The sequence below is a fragment of the Eschrichtius robustus genome, chromosome 3 (genome assembly GCF_028021215.1).
Source record: "Eschrichtius robustus isolate mEscRob2 chromosome 3, mEscRob2.pri, whole genome shotgun sequence".
NCBI classification, from domain to species: Eukaryota; Metazoa; Chordata; class Mammalia; order Artiodactyla; family Eschrichtiidae; genus Eschrichtius; species Eschrichtius robustus.
In genome coordinates, this window is record NC_090826.1 from 97,226,259 (window position 1) to 97,247,666 (window position 21,408).

General features: G+C 39.6%; 1 protein-coding gene across 3 annotated transcripts; it reads right to left on the reverse strand.

Annotated features, from left to right (window-relative positions):
• Nucleotides 1-192: 192 nt before the first annotated feature.
• On the reverse strand, nt 193-21,182 carry SLC16A4 (solute carrier family 16 member 4). 3 transcript variants are annotated; one of them, XM_068540466.1, is made up of 10 exons: nt 20,631-21,178; nt 19,285-19,403; nt 18,499-18,641; nt 14,902-15,034; nt 14,033-14,176; nt 13,694-13,855; nt 11,896-12,411; nt 9,760-9,971; nt 8,593-8,686; nt 200-706 (listed from the first exon to the last, which is right to left on the reverse strand). In XM_068540466.1, the coding sequence occupies exons 4-10, from the start codon at nt 15,017-15,019 to the stop codon at nt 546-548; spliced, it is 1,407 nt and encodes a 468-aa protein (XP_068396567.1). In that variant the 5' UTR covers nt 15,020-15,034; nt 18,499-18,641; nt 19,285-19,403; nt 20,631-21,178; the 3' UTR covers nt 200-545. The 3 variants fall into 3 exon arrangements, with proteins under 3 accessions (XP_068396569.1, XP_068396566.1, XP_068396567.1); XM_068540465.1 differs by lacking the exon at nt 18,499-18,641 and having other exon boundaries at nt 199-706; nt 20,631-21,180; XM_068540468.1 differs by lacking the exons at nt 14,033-14,176; nt 18,499-18,641 and having other exon boundaries at nt 193-706; nt 20,631-21,182.
• Nucleotides 21,183-21,408: the final 226 nt, after the last annotated feature.

Sequence of the window (21,408 nt, forward strand, 5' to 3'; positions counted from 1 at the left end):
ATTTATTTTTTATTACATAGCAATACATGTTTATTATAGAAAATTTAAGAAACAAAATAATGAAAAGAAAACAAAGATTATCTCTAGTTACGAGGCAAAGATAAACTATTTGGGGGGTGTATACTCTTCCAGTCACTAAACAATGTTTCAATGTTCATTCAGATTCCAGAGTTCAATGGCTCTGTTTAATACTGCTTTATATGAAGGAAAATGGTTTTCTGTCTTTACATATTTTTGCAACTGAATTACCATGGCACAACTGAGAGTTTGGTTAATTTATTATTACAGTACATTCTGATTTTCATTTAATATCTAAAGTAACTGCTTCAACTGATTAAAATTTTAGCCTATTTGATTAAATACTAACAAAGAGTTTAATTTAAATTGCTATTACTCTTTTCTTCCCACCAGTTAGACATTCTTCAGAGTGCTAAAGCAAAAAGGAACCTTAAAAAATTATGTGGTTCACCTTCTTAGTTTACAAATGCGGGTACTTTTCTTCCATGCTTTTGTTTCCAGTGACTTTTAGTTTAGACTTTGTTTTGTTAAGCTCTCACTTGATTGCAGTCCTCTCTCTTTCTGGTCAGACTGTTTTTCCATCTCTCAGCCAATGGTACAAAGAAAAGGGAAACTGAAGAGAGGAGATAGCATATGCCCGAGAAGTAGAAGGAGCCGGTGTATGTCTGGGTATAATCATATAACCAGCCTATAAGGAAGGAAGAATTTCTGTTAGTGATGCAAACCTTCCCATTAGTAGTTCTCAGCCATGAACCCTTCCTTGAAGGAAGGAGCCTCCTGTACTTACTAGTTTGTATTGTGACCCATTAGAAAGTTAGTCAAGCTGCTTACCTGTCTTATTTTCTATTGATGAAGTTAAATCAATTCCATCTGAGTTAGGGGTTTAAACCTTGGGTTAAAAGTAATTGTGAACCCAGAGCCCATCTCCAGTCTTGTAATGGAAGTTGGAGAAAATTAGGAACACGTACCATTTCATTTTAACAATGAATTTTATTAGAAGACCACTATTCTTACGAAGAAAAATATTGTGAATTACTATTTTCCAAAGAAAAAAGTGAGAACTGATTATTATCTTTTTTCCTTCACTGAACAGACATTTGAATTCTTACTATGTTCCCAGCAATGTGCTAGGTGTTGAGGATATGATAATGAGCCAAAAGAGACATGGTCCCTGCCCTCATAGACCATATAGTTTACCGGGGATTTGGTATTAACCACATAAATTACACCTGCGATAGAGGCTGTGAGGGGATGGATGGTTCAGGAGGTTATGAGAACAAATGAAAAGGAACTGACTTACTTGGCCAAGTGGGTTAAACAATGACGATAATTCCCCCTGAAATCAAAGTGCTCTTTTAAAGCAAGAATTGGGAAGGTCCTCAAATCATTTGGCTAATGGCACATACTAGAACTTCTTAAGTGAAACGCTTTTTTTAAAAAAAAATGTGAGTTTGTGGTGGCAAAGAATATTTGTGCAAGGCACCAACATTTATACATTATTGCAAAAGTCAACCCTGTGGAAAAGGCAAATAATGTCTCAATATTATTATGAAAATAGTTTTGACCTCAGGTTCCCTAAAAAGGGCTCAGGACCTCTGGGGGGGGGGTCACAGTCTCGTCTAGATTATTGTATGCATATTATGTTTGTAGATGCAAACTTACAATATGCCTTTTATAAGTTTTTATATTTAAAATCTTGAAAAACCTTAAGTCAAGGATGTTATTCTTGGACTTCCCTGGTGGCACAGTGGTTAAGGATGTTATTCTGATCATTTATTCAAAAAATTTTGGTACTCTATGCCAGCACAGTTCTGGTTACTAGGGATAAACCCATGGACAAAAATGGATGAAAATATCTGTCTCCATGGAGCTTACATTGTATCTTTTGATTTTCACTTATATCTTGGAACATGATTTCTCACTGGATGTGTAGAGTATACCCTTTTTTTTTGTCTGATTGTGTATGTCTTTATCTCCTCTCCTTTTTATTCTCTTACTTGGCTCTGATAGAGACTTTCAATTTTTGTTTGTTTGCTTCATTAGCTCTTTGTTTCCTTTTCTTAATGTAATGGATGAATGGAATGTTTTATTTAAATTCAGCTAACTTTAAGTTGCTTTTACTTGTTTGATCAGTGAACTCAATTAAATGTTTCTTGGAGTTAAGCAAAATAGTGAAACCGACTGGGACAAGTCTTTGTATTATGTTGATTGACCTTTAGATATCTAAGAAACGGCTGACCAATCTGTCAGTTTTTCTAGAAATTTCTGTGAAGGAGGAACTGTGGAGAGCAGTGGCACCCCCTCTTATCCTTTGTCATTCTTGCCTTCGTCCCTTAGTATAGCAATTTACCAGTTTATATATAACCTGTGAATTGTAAGACACGGGTATTTGAAACAACACTCTAGGAAAAGACTAAAAATTCTTGGACAGGGAGGTAGATAGTGCTGCTAAAAGGTCAGGAGGGTAAAGCTAAAAATAGTGAAACTGAGTTGTTTTATAAATCCTGGAGGGACTAAAACAGTTTAAGAGAAAACTGCTTATAAGCCTTTCATTTCACACACATTTAAAGTCAGAATGTTGTTTCTGAAACGTGAAAGATTAAGATATATTTAGTGTATTTTCTTACCAGGGCAGGGAGTTACTTAGCATGCTTTAGAACAGTTTCCATGTATTTCCATGCAAAGTTTTTATTTATTTATTTATTTATTTATTTATTTATTTATTTTTGTCGTGTCGCACAGCTTGCAGAATCTTAGCTCCCCAACCAGGGATTGTACCTGGGCCCCTGGCAGTGAGAGCGCCGAGTCCTAACCACTGGACTGCCAGGGAATAACCAATGCAAAGTTTAATGAAATAATTTGTTTTAAATCTGTTTCTCCCATTCATGCTTGATTATTGAGAGATTAGTATATTTTAAAATTCTGTTTCTAAGATCTAATTGCCATTCCATACGATAATAATGTGAAGTTGAGTATTTAGTTTTAAGATGTTATTTATAATAGCAAATATGAGGTGAAATGTAAGATGCAGGACTGTACTGTACTATTATTAATTAATTGTCCTATGAAAATATTAGCTTCATAATCAAGCTTAAATTTAAGTGGCTACTAGGTAAGTTAAATTCATAGCTTTGCTGCTCTAACCAAACATCTCTATTTGGTTGGAATAATTAGCCTTTCCCCACCATTGAAAGTAAAAGAAGACTGTATAGGGAATTCGCTGGCAGTCCCGTGGTTAGGACTCCTCGCTTCCACTGCAGGGAACACGGGTTCGATCCCTGGTCAGGGAGCTAAGATCCCACACGCCACGCGGTGAGGCCAAAAAAAAAAAAAAAGACTGTATATTTGATCTGATTTTATTAGGTCTTTGTACTTTTTTTATAATAGCATGAAATAGATGTATACAAATGCACTTTCAACCTGAACAGTTTCAGGGTTATTGTTGGTAGTTCAGAAACCACTGCATTCTAATCATTTTCAAATGGAAATACACGCATAAGTTGACATTCAAAAGACTGGGTTTCTTTGTGGTCATAGCAAAAGCATTGTGAGTGGCAGAGAATACCAGCCACAGTCCAGGAAAGCGTGCAGTGGATCTGAGCCTCCACTCCATGCTAAGGAATACTGTATGTAGCCAGCATTCTGAGGAGTACGCTGCCTACTGGTGCAGACTTCCTAAGCTGAAGTCCCCTCTAAGCATTTCCTCGGTGTCTCCAGACTACCTGCATCAGATTCACTTAAGATGCATGTTAATTGTGCAAATTCATTGGATTCCTAAGCATACTTCTTCCTAGGTGGCACCCAGTTGATTCTTACATACAATAAAGTTGTTGTCCAAATTACTTCTTTATAGCTGTAAACCTTGTTCTGGGTAGGAATATCTAATAATGTTTCCTGTGATAATTTAAAACAACTAAGAAGATAGGCCTCAGCCTATCTTAAACAGCTTTGCAAACCAGTTTTCTTACAGTCAACAAAAAAGGGATTGGAATAATCTTTTAAGTTTGATGTTTAATATAGAATCTAAATTCATTTTTTTAAATGTCAACATTTTAAAAATGATACTCTATATCATTTTATGGGTTAAGCCATACACGTTTAAAAATGAGATTAACATCTTGTCTAAAAAGTATTCATATCTGATATCTCAGAAGTTGATTTTTAGCTGAGTTATGAATCCTTTTCAATAGGATTACTACTGTAAGTTTATTATTGGTCATCATGTTAAGATTTGAAATACCCCTAGAAGGCCCTTAATTCCAAAGTTCTCCTTGATGGTAGTTCAAATTAGTTTTTGAGGATTCTGTAAGTGGCTAGCCAGTGTTGAACCAGAGCTTCTAGCTGTTAGGCTGTAGAATAGTGGCAGACTTCCAAGGTGTGCAGAGACAATGAATCTTCTCACATTCTTGGGGTCACTGGAGCTGCTGCCTGGCTGTTAGCAGCCTTGTCATTTTACTTTGGGTGTGCTGTATGTGCCATGAAGGGAAAAATCTTGGGAAACATGGTTTAGCAAATATAAACCTCAGTGCCTTTTAAGACAGGAACTCTCTAAAGGCCTCATGATAGAAATTTGCCATAAGATTTACTGGTAGTGCTATAAGCATTGGCTCTGTGTTGTAAGTTTTATTAAGAGGATTGTGGTCTGTGTTAGGATTTTGAAACTTGATAACTTGGCCTTGCAAGGAAAGGACTACCTCCCCCCTCTCCTTTTTAAACCACAATAGAGAGCTATTTGGAATTTATTTTTGATGCTTTTGTAGGGATTCATTAATCCTAGGAATGCTGTATCAAAGTAAAATTCTGTGGGGTTTGTTGCTTATGGGGAAAATAACCTCTGGATAAAGAAATGATTTACATTGTTTCCTTTTGCCTCTTCAGGGTATATAATATATTCCTCAGGATTTAAAGGACAGAGAACTTTGTTCTGCCTTCTCACTTGTCCCCCATACCCCCAATCTCCAAAATGGATTTATAGCAGACCAAAAGGTTGAGTTGCTTGTGTGTTTGTTTTCCAAATAAAATTTCAGGCCGTAGAGGAATCTCAACTGATAGGCCAAGATGACTGATAAAACTGTAGCGGGCATGGTTGATAAAAGGTGGAGTGAGGACTGGGTGGAATATTTGTTTAACATTGTATCTGAAATGAGGATGGAAATGACCTGTCATTAATGACCTGTCTGTGTTAATGGGACAGAGACAAGCTTAGATGGATGAATTTCCATTTTAGCCATTGTCTTTTCTTGTAAAATGCAGATAAAGAGTTAATGCAGGACTTCCCTGGTGGCGCAGTGGTTAAGAATCCGCCTGCCAATGCAGGGGACACGGGTTCGAGCCCTGGTCCGGGAAGATCCCACATGCCGCAGAGCAACTAAGCCCGTGTGCCACAACTACTGAGCCTGCGCTCTAGAGCCCGCAAGCCACAACTACTGTGTCCGCGCGCCACAACTACTGAAGCCCGCGTGCCCAGAGCCCATGCTCCGCAACAAGAGAATGAGAAGCCCACGCACCGCCCACTTGTACATTGGAGAATATGATGATATACTTGGCTTTTTTTGCCCAAGGCACTATTTTTTTATTTAGATTGCTTTCTGCAGGTGTACTTTTGTTAACAGGGGTCTATTAGAAATGTATATTAAGTTTTAAAAATATTAATACTTTTTATTTTTCCACAACCTTCCAAGGCTTCCGTCTTGGTGTCAGTGTGTAGCTCTGGATGCCATCTACCAGCAAAAAACAGCATTTGGGTTTGGATGAACAGTGACATTTGGCCTACCCTTGGGTCTACTGACCACCTAGGTCAGGAAACCTAGAACAACCCCAAAACTGATGCAGTCTGAAGCAGGCCATATTATTAACTAAAATTGAATTTGTTGCTGAGTATTGGCAAGAATAGGGAGGGCTGTGGGGTGGAGCGGGCAGGGTGGTCGCTTGTGGGGAGTCGGGGGGGATAATTTTTAAACTATTATTTATTTCAATACCTGTCAGTTTTAACCAAGATCTGATGAAGAATTTTGTTGCCACTATATTTCTTATCATAATCACCATTACAAAAGATGTATAAATAATTTTCTTGCCCATATGCTCTATTTACGTTTTTTTAAAGAAAAAAGTAACTTTAAAAAATCTCGGTTATATGATTCCTTGGGTTTCCTATGCTTTATTTTCCCCTTTCCTTGAATTTTTAAAATATGCTGTATAGCACTAACTTGTTTTTCTTTTTCATTTCCATACAGGAAGGAGAAAATTATTATTCATGTACCATTTTTAACTAGTCTTTTGACTGAGGATTATTGTGAAACATTTTACTGTTTGCTAGATTCCTCATTTTAAATGCCTGTAATCTTTTATAGGAATTTCAACTTTCATATTTTGGTAATAACAAGTCTAGGTAAGTAAAATATGAGGATCTCATACAGTTCGGAAGATCTAAGTTTGGTTTAGAATTTAATATTTTATAACCAGTAAGCGTTTCGATTTAGTTAAAGCTAAAGACAGTAACATAACTTGCCTGTACCGGTTGACGGATGAGTGGATCTGTAACTCAGTATTTCTGATGTTCTTTAGTAGTTGCTGCTGGAGTCAGAAGTTAGGAACAAATCTAATGGCCTTTGTAAAACCCTCTTGTCACTTCACAGAGCAAGGACCTACAGGAGCAAGGGCTCTCCCGAAGTCTCCCTTCAGCAAGAAGCCTAGCACTACATTGTAGTCAATGAGAGACCATGGTATAGAGCAGGAAACTTAACTGAATTATATATTATTATCATAATCTTGTTTAAGATACTCTGAGCAGCTCCCAGACTAAAAACCTGTGCTTAAGCTTTCAGCAATAGCCTTATCACTTCCTTTGACTTTTGTAGAACTTAAAAAATTTATGATTGCCTAAATAATATTTTCAGAGTTAGCAGGTAAAAATTCTACCATGAGCTCTGTCTTTATCCTCACATACAGTGCTAGGGTATCATGGACATTGGGTAATGAAAGGCTTGTAACTTTTTTTTTTGACTCACTAATAGTAAGAAATGTGTTTTACATCACATATGTTTTCTGTTACATAGGTGTGTGTGCGTGTGAAATAAGTTTCACAATAAAGTGATGCACTCTGATTTCTAATCTGCTCGTGGTCCTTTTTTATTAAGAAAAATTTTTTAAAGATCATGACCAACAAATTGGTTTCAAGACCCACACATACATCTATAGCTTTTTCCTTTTAAGTAATACTCCTCCCAAAACGTGCTTTGTCTTCTCATACATTGAACTCTCTAAACATTTTTAAATGTATACAAAAACATTTATCTCTAACCATGTTGTAGTTTTGTTATTTGCCTTCATCATTTGAATAAGATATTCTGTGCCCTGGTATTTGTTACTTCCCTACACTTTTGGCCTAATAGGCTTGAAAAGTTCCAAGGCGTCGTTAGGACAGCCAGTGAAGAAGGGTCAAAATTGAAAAAATTCATCAGCAAATTGTATTTGAACTCTGTTTCCTGTATTTCACTGACCTGGATACTAGCCATAGAGTAGCTCTGCTAGCCGCCTCTGGTGCTTGGTCTTTTACCACTCCTTGTATAACAATTCTGGGCTATAAAATTCTAGCCTGTTTTCTAGTTACGAAGTATTGGCTGAGTTAGACGTCATGGGAAGAGGTGTGTTCATAAATGCAAATAAGGACTTAGTTGTGTATTTGTGTAATTTTTTCCTTTAGATAGGTATACCTAAATTGAAACTCAGATAGTGGTACATTATTTTACCTTCAGTAATAATTTCTTTTATTAAGTTCTTTTGATATTTGCCTTTGTAAGTCTTAAGTTTATAGAGGTGCAAATCTAACGTCATTATAAAACTTAGTTAAAAAAAATGATAGTGGGACAAGATCAGACCCTTTTTCTGTCTTACTTCAGGACTGAGGGAAGCAGAAGTAAGTTTTAGGCTGAATTCCTTTTTGTGGATGATTGGAAATGCTGTAGTAATTTGTAATTCAACTATATTGAGAACCTATAGTGTAAGATACTAAAGCTTAAGTCTGTTTACTAAGGAAATTTGTATGAGTAGGCAGTCTTTTAATAGTCTTAGATTAAATGTGCAGCAAGCACAAAATGTCCCAATAGGTAAAAAGTGAATGTAAAACAATGCTTCAGTCTTAAAGTTGACTTAAAAACAGAACTCCCCCAAGTTTTACTCTACTTGTATTTAATGTTCACCAGTGGCCCCACATATCCTCTCCAGATTCTGGCCTTTAGTCCAAGACAGCCTTTGTTTGTTTTTGTTTTTAACCATCATAGGTCTTTGGGCATCTGATAAAACTCTGGATTGTCTCCCCAGAGAAGTAGATACACACACAATCCCTGCTGTAAGACTCCCAAGAGAATGTAAGAATCTGCCTAGTGCACATCTGTTGAATTAACCCTCAGATTCTCCTAGATTAGTGATGGAGTTGTGAGAGTTGTTATAGGAACAGCAGAGATAATCATCAGTTTCTTTTAACCTGATAATGTTGTTACATGTTACCATTAATCATGGATCAGCATTTTGTTTCATTGCTGTTGAAGTTTACTCAGAATGTGGGTAAGCTGTTACCTGCTAAAGGTGGTCCAGAAAGGACAGCCATCCCAGCAAAGAAACTGGCAAGCCCCAAGAACCTGTGTACCATAGAATTCCCAGACAGATCAACCTGCAGGGATTAGAATCCAATGTTAGCCATATTGAGGGTGAAATTCTGTGGAGACCTTTGCCTACAGAGGGGCAAATACTGTGTATGTCATCTGAAACTGTGAACAGTTGACTTCTGAGGTGATTTGGATGGCATTTTACCCTGATACTATGAAAGAGCTGAGGCAGATAGGGAATAGTAATTTCAGTAGGCAGACAGTGTTTTCATTTTATTAGTAAGGAATGTTGGTTTTTGTTTCTTTTTAAAAATCTTTTAATTGGTTCAGGGATTCTTTTTTCCCCTGAACCTCACTGCTCTTCTCTGTTAGGAAATAGTATTTACAGTTGGAGCTGACAGTGGTATTATTGAATCCACCTATGGCTGAATACCAACCATTAGTTTATAAGAAATCAGATATCACAGGAGTTGATTTCAGCTTTAGAAAGTTTGATTTTTGCTTAAGCCTCATATAAGATCCTGCAGCACTGATGCTAATATTGATATCAGTCCAGAAGATTCCGGGGGATTCTGTTGCAGCACACTGGGGGCCTAGTTCTAAGAACCCATGGGGTTCCAAGAAAAACCCAGAAGTATTTGTATAACTCAGTTCCATTCAGGTCTAGGACTTTATGTCAATTTGGGGTAAAGATGGAGAGGAGTTAAAAACACAATGTTCTTATTAAAGTATACAGAACTTCTCTCAACAAGAGAGAAGCCAGTGCTGGTCAGGAAGCCCTTTTTTCTTTTAAGGAACTCTTCCAAGATGTGTCTTAGAACCAAAGAAATTTCTGGAGCTGAAGGAAAGAAGTGAACAGAAGTCTAACCTGGGAGACTGATAAGCAAAATGGAATCCTTCTGACCCGTATTTTGCTCTTCTTTCCTGTCCCACGTGGATAGTCCTCTCGGCCCCCGCCCCCCGCCCCCCCCCCCCCACAAGGTAAGATGAATAGCTGGTTAAGATATAGCTACAAGGTTTCTGAGTATGTTTGTTTTTAATTATAAAATTAATACAAAATATGTTTTCTCTTTTGGGGAGGTGATTGTTAACACTTTTACTAAATGATGTAAGAACATTAATCAGTGCGGCTACTCACCAGTACAGGAAGTATCAATGCCAGGTAACCACCGGAGAAAATGGCAAAGAAGATGGTATAGGTCATAAGTAGTGAAAATGTGGTGGCAAAAGGAGCAAGCAGGTTAGTGATGCCGCAGAGGATGAGGTAAGACTTGTGGTAATGATACTTCTTGATCCAGTTTTGATCAGCAACCCATCCGGAGATAATCTGACTGACTGTCTCAATGATACCTGGAACAATATTGAAAAAGGTCTTATGAAATCCTAATTCCATTTTCCTAGCCCCTTTGAAAACTGTAAATGCATAAGGCATCTTTTCCTAAGTAATATGACTTCATCCTGAGGCTGGGACATAAGAGAAAAAGAATGGTTCCATTTGTCTATCAATAGATTCTGTCATTTACTTACCTATTCCAGACACATCAATAAAATACCAAAAAGGCTCCTTCATAGTTGGGTAGAGTACTCACCAGGTGTTTTTCTGATTGTGTTTGGGAAACTCATACCACCAAACTGGGAATACCAGGTTATAGAGAACGCTGGGCTCAGTAGGCCTCCCTTGAAGAGGTGAGGAAGTGAGATTTCTTGAAGATTAGGAAACCCACAGGTTAGTGTCCTGGGGAAGTCATATGGTGGACGACTGGAGTATAAAAAAGTCTTACGGTGAAGAAAAAAAACATGTTGAGACTCATAATTGCTTATGAGGTTTTGGTAATTAAGTCCTCCTCCAAAGGCTATTATGCTTAACTTGAAAATATGTAGAAAGTCTGGAAATGGGAGATCATCTCTTGAACACTGGAACTATGGTGTAACTTGAATAAAATTTAAGAATAACATTTTTCACTTAGTTTTATGATAACAGAACATTCTTATCCTTTATCCTAGTATATGTTAATGTAGCAGTTAAATACTGAAAGAGATTTTCACCAAGAGGAGCATGAGCTGCAGTTGTTTTATACTTAAAATTCTTCCTATGGTTCAAACATAAATTGCTCCACAAAAAGGAATTGAAAATTCATACTACCATCTCTATATCTATTTTTACAGTTATTTCCTAGGATACGTATTGAAACTTTATTATGTTCTTTGATCCTGCTGTAAAGCCCTAATCTGATCTAAATTGATACTACCAGCCACTTCAGTGGAAAAAAAATCAGTTTAGCTATGTATCTTTTTCTTGTGTACGCAAGTTTTATTTGACAGGAGCAGTTGGAAATGGGGTGCAATCAGTTTTGCAAGGGCTTGGTAAATAGTCTTTTCCAGAAATTAGCAAGAGAAAAGTTAAGTGTTGAGCTACTGAGAATTTCCAGATAGAGCAAACCAGTTCCATTTCATTCATTTTCATTTTTTTAGACTCCCTATTTTGTCAGTTGAAAGAATCCATATCTTCTAGATCAAGCATTCTGTTTCCATACATTTTTATAAGTACTAAACTAAAATGATTGTTTTTTTCATTCTAGTTCATTTTAAATGTCAGCCTACCCATTAATGACTAGCCTTAGTATGCTTATTTATCTTATCCTCTTACTTTGAGTTAAAGGGGGAAAAATTCTTAGCTACAAATACTACTAGAACATTATTGAATGCTTACAGTAGTTCAGGTACTATTCTGAACTCTACATGCATTACTTGCTTAATCCTAATAACCTTCTGAGAGTAGATGCTATTATTCATATATTACAGACAAGGAAATTGAGACACAGAGAAGGCAAGTAACTTGCCCAAGGTCACACTGTCATTCACTGCAAAAACTTGAACCTGGAAAGTCTAGCTCCAGAACCCATCCTTTCAACCACTGCACCGTGCAGCCTACCTAGGATTGTTTTTGCTTGCTAAAATGGCTGTTGTCACTGAGCACCAGCTTTCTAAAGTTCGGTACCCAACAAATACTTAGATACTGACATAGGAAAATAAGACTTGCTTTGGGGTCCGCTGTCTGGTAGGGAAGAGCCTGTGTGCAAGATGCAGTGACAGGTTGGAGGGAAAGTCCTGCTGCTCCCACCAGCCTCAAAAAACTTGCTTTTCTGGCCTTCCCACAACTCCTTTTTTAAAAAAATTATTCTTCTTAAGCTTTTTAAAAATAAAATTTAATAAATTTTTGTAAAATTAAGTTCATTTCTCCTTTTGAGGGTGAAGTTGAAGTAGACTTTCTTACCAGCTACGGAAACGAGGTAGGAGGCATCCATGATATTAATCCCCAGTGTTTTGGCTCTGGCTACCAGGTGAAAGGTAGGGATGAAATATGCCAACTGACTGAGGAGAAAAGACCATGTAAATATGTAGAAAAAAGGATTCTTAAGAAGAGAAAAATCAAAGAGTTTTTGTTTGCAGCTCCACAAAATAGCCTTTTCCCCATAACTTTCTTCATGAGTTTTTCGGAAGAGTCTGTTCCTGTTGGGTTCATTGTTGAACTCTTCATTTTGATTTTGTGAGACTGTTAAACTTATACCAGGTTGTCCATCCTGCATAGTATTGTCCCTGATGGCAGACTCTTGTATCTCATTGCAGTATGATGTTTCTATCCCACACGCTGCCTCTGGACCACTTGCAGACAAACTGCTACTTTTATCTTTAATATCGGAATTGCACTCGCTTTTGATATGGATGGGTCTCAAGAGCATACTAGAAGGCACCAAATGCAATGTGATTGCTCCAAATAATATAAGGGCACCTGAACAGGAGAAAGAGAAATTGAGAAGTTAAGCTAAAAATTACCTCTCTCATTTCACAATACTCTGTATGCTTAGGCTCAGAAGAGGCCCCACCACTAAATATTCAATCATAGTGCAATAATTCCTGAAAACACCGCTTTGTCCTTGTATTTAGCTGAAAGTATTTAAATCCATTGACTTAACTGTTAGCCATACACACTGATGTATCCTTGTGAAAACAGGGAGTCCTTGGAGATAGGAAAGGGGAAAGCTGTGCCACTAGGGGGCATGGAAGGAGAGTTATTTGTGCTAAAGGAAAAAAATGGTTTGGGGTGGGGGGAAGTCATTTCAAATGTTAGAAAATTACAATGTGTTTTAAATATCCTGAAGTGAGGGTGTAGATTTAGGTACAGAAAATACAGAATTAGGTAACGGGAATCATTTGGAAACTGCCTTAGAAGAGGAGATAGCCTTTCATCCCATGATGTTTTAAATTTCCTTGAAAGAAGACATGCCAGTGTTGCCTTTGAAGCTGAGTAGTTGCTTGACTTCAGCATGTCCTGACCAAAGCTGTGACTTGGGTGTGTTGCTTCTAGAGATAGAATTAGCTGTAGGTTCTGCTATCCTGTCTTATGGATTTGTCAGCTGGTCTTGTTCACCATGAGACTACTGGTGGTTTTTTTAATCAGGAAAGGAAAAGTTCAACAAGACTGCTCTGTAGATAGGAATAGGCTTATATATTCATGTATATGTACATATACATAGATTTTTTTCCCCAATACTTTGAGGTTATTTTAATCCAAATGTTTTATCTCAGGTATGAAGAAAATTGTGGAGTGAATGGTTTTTATTCATTTGTGAAAATTTATAGTTGACAGTACATAAAAGATTAAGTATTAACATAATCCTCTTTTCACTCAATTTTTTTCCATCTATTTTAGTGAATCTGATGGAGGAGACTTTTTTTTAAATGCAGATTTTTTTCTTAAAGAGAAAATTTGAAGAGAATGCTTTGAGTAGAGGATCCTTGTTTCCCCAGGAGTACCGCTTTCCCTGCAAAGGTGTGTTTCCCCAGCCACATAGATTGCCCTCCATCCCCTCAGACTTGAACTCTATGGTGAACTCTGAGTTGCCTGCGTGGCGGGCAAAGCCTGCAAGTAGTTCAGGGTCTCTTTTGCCATATATTCTCCAAGGAAGAATACTTTACTTTAGAATCATGCTCACTTCCTCTCTAGTCATCAGAGAGAGGGCTCAACATTAAATCTTACAGAGTTGATGGTTCAGAAACTTAGAATGACTCACCTGTCCAGTCATATAGATCTATCAGGACTTTTGTGAAAGGCGCTAACAGAAATGTCAGTCCCATCCCTGAACGGGCAATAGCTGTAGAAAGAGCTAATCGTTTTTTGAAGTATTTGGTAGTGACCACAGCAGCGACTTGGTACAAGAAAGCAGAACCCAAACCTAAAAGAAAAACATAATAGCTTGGAATCACTTTCACATTAAGTGGCTTGGTACTGGACAAGATATTCTCCTGGACCTGAGATAATATAAGTAGGCCTTTTGAACTCATGGAGAGTAAAAGGGAAGGTTCCTGGTTCCATTTTTTTTTTTAAGTCTTAACTTTTACAATGGACTCACCAGGTAAAAATCCCATAGTCACACAAAGAAAGGGAATGCTTGTAGCCCAGCTGCTGATCAGATATCCACCAGTAACAAGGAAAGCCCCAAGAATGGAGGCAGTTTTCTCTCCAATTATGTCACAAATAACAGCAACTAGGGGACCTTGGGAAAAGAAACAAATGCTAGTTAAATGTGCTCTGGCATCCCTTATCTTCTGGTGTGCAATTTAAATGGGCAACTGAAGGGAAATAAGAGGACTCTACATTTGTGTATCCTTCAAAAAGTTGTCTGTATTGAGTTTCTTAATATTCCCAGCCCCACACTATTTTGCTTTTAGGAAGAAGTTTTGTTGTTTTTTGTTTATTTTAAAGAAAATATTGTAAATAGGCAGGTTTGGAAAGGAAGCTTGCTGAAAATGCATTATGAAACCTCTGCAAAAAAAGGTTGCCTCTAGTGACCTATGACTAGAACAAAGTTCAATTATTTATCTACACCATGTTCTAGCTCCAACTAGAACTAAAGGAAGAGGAATTGGTTCTATCTTTTAGAGCTTTATGGTCAGAGCTTTATGGTCGACATTCCAGTTGAGAGACTGGCTCACTGAACCTATATTAAGACACTGTTGAAAGAAACAAGGCATGAAAATTGAATCATGGAATTAAATAGTTGGATTCTTCACCTTTCTTTGTTTAAGCACTAATTTTTCTAGTTTTTCCAAGTCAAGCGGAGGCTAAACACTGCAGGTCCTTTTCTCAGCTTTACATATTGATAAATGAACCTGAGTTTTAGCAAAGCTTCAGTCTTGAATGACTGACAGATGAGTCTTCTTGGACTTGCCCTTTGGTGGTCCTTTTCCTTGGACAGCAAGCTTATTGATGGCTTTATACCTGCAGAAAAACGAAGTGATGACATGATGGATCCAATCCAACCAGTTTGCTCTGAGGTGCCTTCAAACTCTTCTTGAAAAACCACAAAGAAAATTGCGAAAGTCTTGGTCATCCCCATCACGAATACATTTACCTAAATCAAAGCAGGCCAAAGAGTCCAAGTCAGGTGGTGAGTAAGCCATTACAGGGGAGGTTGGAACTGCCGGAGGCTATGATTCTCTGTGTCACCTGTATTTTACCCGTTTGTTTGCCAGTTCCTCTTTGTAACATTTTATATTTGGGGGGGGGGGGGTTGTCCACTTAGAGTGTCTAATCACTTTACATGAAAGCATCTCATTTAATTCTCATTACAAAGGCATGGAATAGGTGTGTCAACATTGTATTAGAAATTCAGGAAATTGAGATTTAGCTTAAAAGTTGCTCAAGATGGGGATGCTGGAGCTAAGACTTGAACCCAGATAGACTGACTCCAGACCAACCACTATACCATCCTGTTACAGTAGCATCTGTTAAAAACAGCTAATTCCAGTTACCTTTGTGAGAGATGTGTGTTGGTCCAAAAGAATTGTTCTGTCAGTCCTTAGTTAGCTTTGCTTTAACTCTGCTTTTGAGCTGAGTACCCTCCCTCACCTGGTATATAAATACGGCAACCATAATAATTTATCACCCAGTTGAAGCTCTTTGAGAGTGAAAAGTAGCGCTGTTAATTGATGCCTGGACAGCAAGGGTAATGAGGATGTATGGTCACCTTACGGTTGGGTCATGTGCCCCACCTTTTTTTTCTGTCCCATCTAACCCTTTTGCCCGCACCACCCTCCTTCCTTCCACTAGGGGGAGCTCCTCTTTTGAGGTCAGGTTTTCTTTCAGTGGAGTACCAGCATTTGTTTCTTGGAATTCTGATTAGAAGGGGGGCAAGTGAGGAGCAAGGTTCTGAGGGGAACTAGAAGGGAGGCCTAGCCAGGCTCTGCAGTCAGTCAAAGCCCAGGAGCCACATGTACTCACTCTTGTCTCTAGGGGCTTCCTAGTGGCCCCTTTCCTTTTTTTCAGTGGCCTTGGTGTTTCAAGGCCACTTTCTCTGCTTTCAAGCTGGCTATGCATTGTGGAAGGACCACAGATCCTGGGTTCCTTTTCACTGATTCTTTCTCTGTTCACCTGGTAAATATTTCCCCCTGTGGTTCTGCACTCATCTCACTTTATACCTGCCCCATAGACAACCATTCAATCTCATGGTTTTAATTACCACCCTTGAACTCATGGTGTAGTTGTGAATACTGTGTTCCATCTGCAATCAGCCTGCCTCGGCCAGAATCCTGGCTCTGCTTCCTATTAGGGGTGTGACCTTGGGCAAACTACGGAAGTTAAGCTTCCTCTTTTATAAAGTAGAGATAAAGTAAATGTCACCTAGCTCATAGGACTGTGAAGACTGAGAAAATTCTGGTAAAGTAATACTTAGCACTTAATACTCAAACTATTAACTATGTTTTTGTTATCTTGTGTAACCATTCTGCTTTCCCAAGAGCTGGAGACTCATATTACTGTCTACCATATCTTTCTAACTCAGGTTAACTTATCCAAAACTAAACTCATCTTTCTCTTATCCCATGCTTACTCTTCCTTTTCATTTCTCTTGATTGGTACCATCCACCCACTCACCCAAATCAGAGACCTGCCTCCACTTAGGAACCTTCTTCCCTCAGCCTCTACCTACTGAATAAAATAACCAAGGCCTTCCCCTCCATCCTCACCGCTAGACTCTTACTTCAGACTAGTATTATTTCTTGTCTGGAGTAAGGGACTAGGAATCAGTGGTGGTGCTCCAAGGTTGCAAAAGATGGGGTGGTGAGGAGGAAGTCCCTTAATGTATTTTTTCCCATTCTGATTTGATAGAAGCTACAAGACTTTCCTTATTTAGAGTGAACAATGCTATGGACACCAGGGCTATATATTCAAAAATGAAAAAAGCATTTTATCAAGCACTTTGTAATCATAACGTGCCTCAAAGGCACCTCTATCAGGAAGCGAGGCTAGAGAACATACATGAACCTTAAATGACCCAGACTTGTTTCTTTTAGTTTAAAATACAGGGCGGTGATTGCCTCCTCTCATGAGCAGGGAATGTGACAGTGAGGCGTCATTCTGTAAAATTACCCTTCCTCTTTTTCTGTGGACATGGGTTCTGTGCTGGCATCTACAGGATGCTGGCCTCTACGTTCTTAGCCATCTGAGTTTGGCTAGCTACTGGGCCCCCCAATTTAGCACCTTTCCTCTCTGGTCTTTCCTTGGTGTCTGGGCATAGCAGCTGTAAGTGGATATGACTTGTCTCTAATAACTGGGTCTGTGCCTTCCACTGTGTATATCAAGAAGGCCAAGGACATAGCCTTTGCAGCCACCCTGCCTCCCTCCCTTAACTTGTAACCTTCCAACTTTGTTTCTGTTTTGACTCAGAGCTATTAAAAATCTTTTCCCCAAGGTCCAGATATTCCCTTAGTTAACTAAGCAGACTAGATAAATCTTTATTATACTATTTCATCTCATGTTTTGGACCAAGGTTGATGGGTTTCAGTCCTGTTCCAGAGTCCACATCAGACACTGTACATGGGCTTACCCCATCATCCATCCTCCCATCTGTCAACAGGTATTTATTGAGTGCCTACTGTGTTCCAGGCTATTTACTAGGGCTTACAGTGGTGAGCAAACAGACATGGCCCCTGTGCTCATGGAACATTCAGTCCTGGGACACAGGCTGAATACAGAAAACAATCATGCAAATACGTAGTTATAAAGTATGGTAAGTTAGAATGAGTCATTTTTTTAAAAAAGTAGGGAGCTCCTGAAGAACACGTTGTAACTGGGTTTTTCACTCACCTTTTCAGGAGCTCATCTATTATAGAAAAGGAGACTTTTAACTTATGCAGACACAAAAGCATCGTCATCTTAAGTACCCACATTACCACTGCGGGTGATTGGCCTGAGTTAACTGTTAACATTTTGAGGACCCAAAATGTTTTTTTTGTGTGTGTGCTTTTATAAGTAGCATCACACCCAAAAAAATGGGACATTGTTTATTAATCTGGTTGTTAGACAACTTTTCTTACCAGCAACTAAATTGGTCAAATAACTTCCTATCCTCAGAGGATAATACAGGAAAAGGAAGGGTGGTTACTGGGGAGAAAGGTGGGAGAATTAGAGATCCTCACCAACAATGCCAGTTCTGCAAAGCCTGTGATGTGGGGAGGTGGCCCAGCCACAGGAAGGCTCTCAGACTTAGGGTGTCCTTAGTTTCCTTTCTAGTAACACTTCTGGGAGGAAAAAAAAGAGATTCCACATTCTTTGGTAATGAAGCTAATGTTTAACAAATAGTCCTGTGGTTAGGAGTTTTGTATTATGTATATCCTGGCTGAGGACTTCTTCCCCTCCTTTCCCCTTCTCTGTCATAAGGGAGGAGGTGTGGTATTTCTACATTGTGGGCCTCAGGGTAGTTAGTAGTCACCAGGACCTGCACTCCCTTCCCTGGGAGCTTCTTACTGTAGGGCTGGGCTGGGGAGGAGGATCAGGAGGGAAGGGTATCTTTGTGAATACATCTCAAAGTTAACTTACTTGGGAACACTTAAGAGGAATTGGGGAGCTGGTGCCATTCTCAGGGTTGTTTGGGATATAGCTGTGATGGGATTCACCAATCCCTTCAGAATGACCATGCTGATTCACATCACCACTGTCTCACATAACGACCCCAAGAGCTTCTGGGAGGATGAAGGAAAGAAGTTAATTAAAAAACAGAGTGCGGAGTCCAGCTGCTTATGGATGAAGGAGAAAAATCAGGCTCCGGTTTCAGAATCCACATCATTCTCTCCCTTTCCAGACATGTCAGAAATATACATTGGGCCTAACTCTAGCATAAGTTATGGTTGGCGGGGATGGGTTGGGAAGTGGACAGCAGGCAGAACAGAAGAAAAGTCCCTGCCCCCTAGGAGAGAAGGAAGTTGCTTCCAGCAGGGTTACGTCTATGCTGGGCTGAGCTGGGGAACCCCCTCCCTACCCACCCCTGCAAAAGCAATTTTTAGCAGTTTCCAGTGCTACTTCTGGGATGGTTAAATGTACGATTGTCCCCAAATCCTAATTGCCATGCAGCCAGGGCAGAGCTGCTGATGGCAGCTGGAGCACTCTGTAGGTTTAAGGAGGGGTAGGAGACAGGATGGAATGCTTCTGCTTTCACTCAAGGAGGACATTTTCAACTTTCTCTTGGGTTCATTGGCAGTTCCTGGCCTTGCTCTAACCCCCTTTACATTCAAATGTCAAGGATTTCATAAGTGATCTTAGTCTGCTCTGAGCCTTTCTCAGGGAGCCTTCTTTCAGGCAGTAGCAAAGGGGAAAGTAAATTCTTACCAGGAAGAAATGAAACACAACCATCCATCCCCAACCTCCATCCAGGGTTTTCATGTAGGGTCGGACCTTCCCCTCCCTCTTCAGCATGATGCTTCGTTTGTTTTAAATGCGGAAGATCCCTGTGACGAATCCAAGACAGAGTTGACTCAGTTGACAAACTGATCTGAACTTTTATTTCCTCTGTGGTATAAAACCACTTGTACTGTGATTTTTTTTCAGCCCACCTCTAAAAATAGATGATTTCTCCTCATTTCTAAAGTTTACAGACTCTCTGGAGTTTATAGACTCTCTGATCTCAACCTCAAAAATACAAGCAGGGCTTTGTACCATTTGGGGGATTTTTGTGGAGGTCTGCTGCCTGGCTTCCCCTGGAAGTCCACAGGGAGCTGACAGTTCTCTTGGAGTATGTCCTTAGTTACATATAAAGTCTGCCTGACTAGACTGTCCCCTTATCCTCGTTTATTCCATAATCATGATCCAGGCAGAACCATGGGAGAAATGAGAAATAGATAACAAAAGGCTGTGATGTGAGGGACATCAAAGCCACCACAGAAATCTCTCTTCCACCAGTTTGAATGGCCTCTGAAAGATGACCACTCAGTTCACTTCAGGCAGGTATAGCAAAGGAGTTGATTCGCAAAGCCTGACCTCACTGATTGTGGAGTGGCCATTCCTTGCACTATTCTCCCCCCAGGTCTGCAAGCCAAATCCTAGGGCAAGCTGTGCACCACCCTCTGGTCCTCTGGGTAAGCTCTTGATTTTAGAGAAATAAAAAAGGGATGGGGAACTTCAGGTTTGGAAATTCCCTTTCATGGCACTTGCTAAAATGAAAATATTCTAAGGGGCTAAATAGACATGACAACAACATGCAATGACTGTTCCTCGAATGGATCGCAGGCCAGAAAAAAGTTGGAAAGGACTTTAGGAGCTGCGTTGGGGAAATTGGAATGAGGACTGTATAGCAGACCAGGTTAGATCTCTTGGGGGTGACGGTGGTCTCGTGGTTCTGCCGAAGAATGTGCTTGTTCTTAGGAGGCGTGTGCTAAGAAGCTCAGGAGTGAAGTGTCACTGAGTCTGCTACCTTCTCACAAGTGGTTCAGTAAAATAAATATATATAGAGAGAAAAAGCAAAGAGAAAATGTAGATATTCTGAGGGAGAGGGCGGCATTCTTTATTTGCCACTGGCAGGTAGGCAGGCAGGCTGTTTCTTCCTGGGAGGGAGAATCTGCCGGCACGGCGTGTGGTATGGCCGTCTGTCTGGTGAGCAGGCTGCGCAGGGAGAGATGCTGGTTGTTCAAAACATTATAGAGGACCAACCCCAACACACAGTCCCATTTTCATCCTACCTTTGATGTGGTGTGTAGCAAGGGAATCCTCCACAGACTTGAGGCAATCTGAGAAGAAAAAGAAACTATACAATTTTCCAGAATGTTGCTCTTTTTCTAAGGCGTTTCATTCTTCTGCCCTGTGAAAACAAGCAAGCATTGTGAGAGCCCAGGGTTAGAGCCAATTTAGGCACTCCTGCCAGTGGACTTTACTTCCTGAGGGGAGGAGGAAAGACTGTAATTTGACATCATCCTGGGCCCTCCCTCCACCCAAAAGCAAGCATCGGAGTAAACCAAGTAGAAAATCCTTTGGGTAACTGTTGTTGATTAAACCTGGAGGCCGTCACACTAAGGTGGCTCTAATGCCAAGTTGGCCTATGTCAGCAAACCAAAATCGAAACAGGGTTATGAAATGGAAACCTAAGGATGACCAGTCACAAACAGCCAGTCAGGAATTAAGCTGTGGCCCATTAATGACTTCCTTGCTTCGCTTCTGCCTTCTCTCTATAAAAGCCTCTCCCTGAGCTCCCGTTGGTGGAGCGCTCCTAACACCTTCCAGTTTGACACTGCCCGGTTTGAATCCATTTTTGTTCAAATAAACTCTTAAAATTTTTAATATGCCTCAGTTTGTCTTTTAGCAGTTCTGGTGTCAGAAGAGGGAACAAAGGAAGGAGACCCCGAGCAGCCAGAGGTAGGTATCTGCTGAGCCCATTGGCTCGCTGGTTTCTAGCTGCCTCTGGAGGTGTGGGTAAGTCCCTCTCCCACCCTAGCTCCACAGCTTTTGCAGTATGAACTGTCA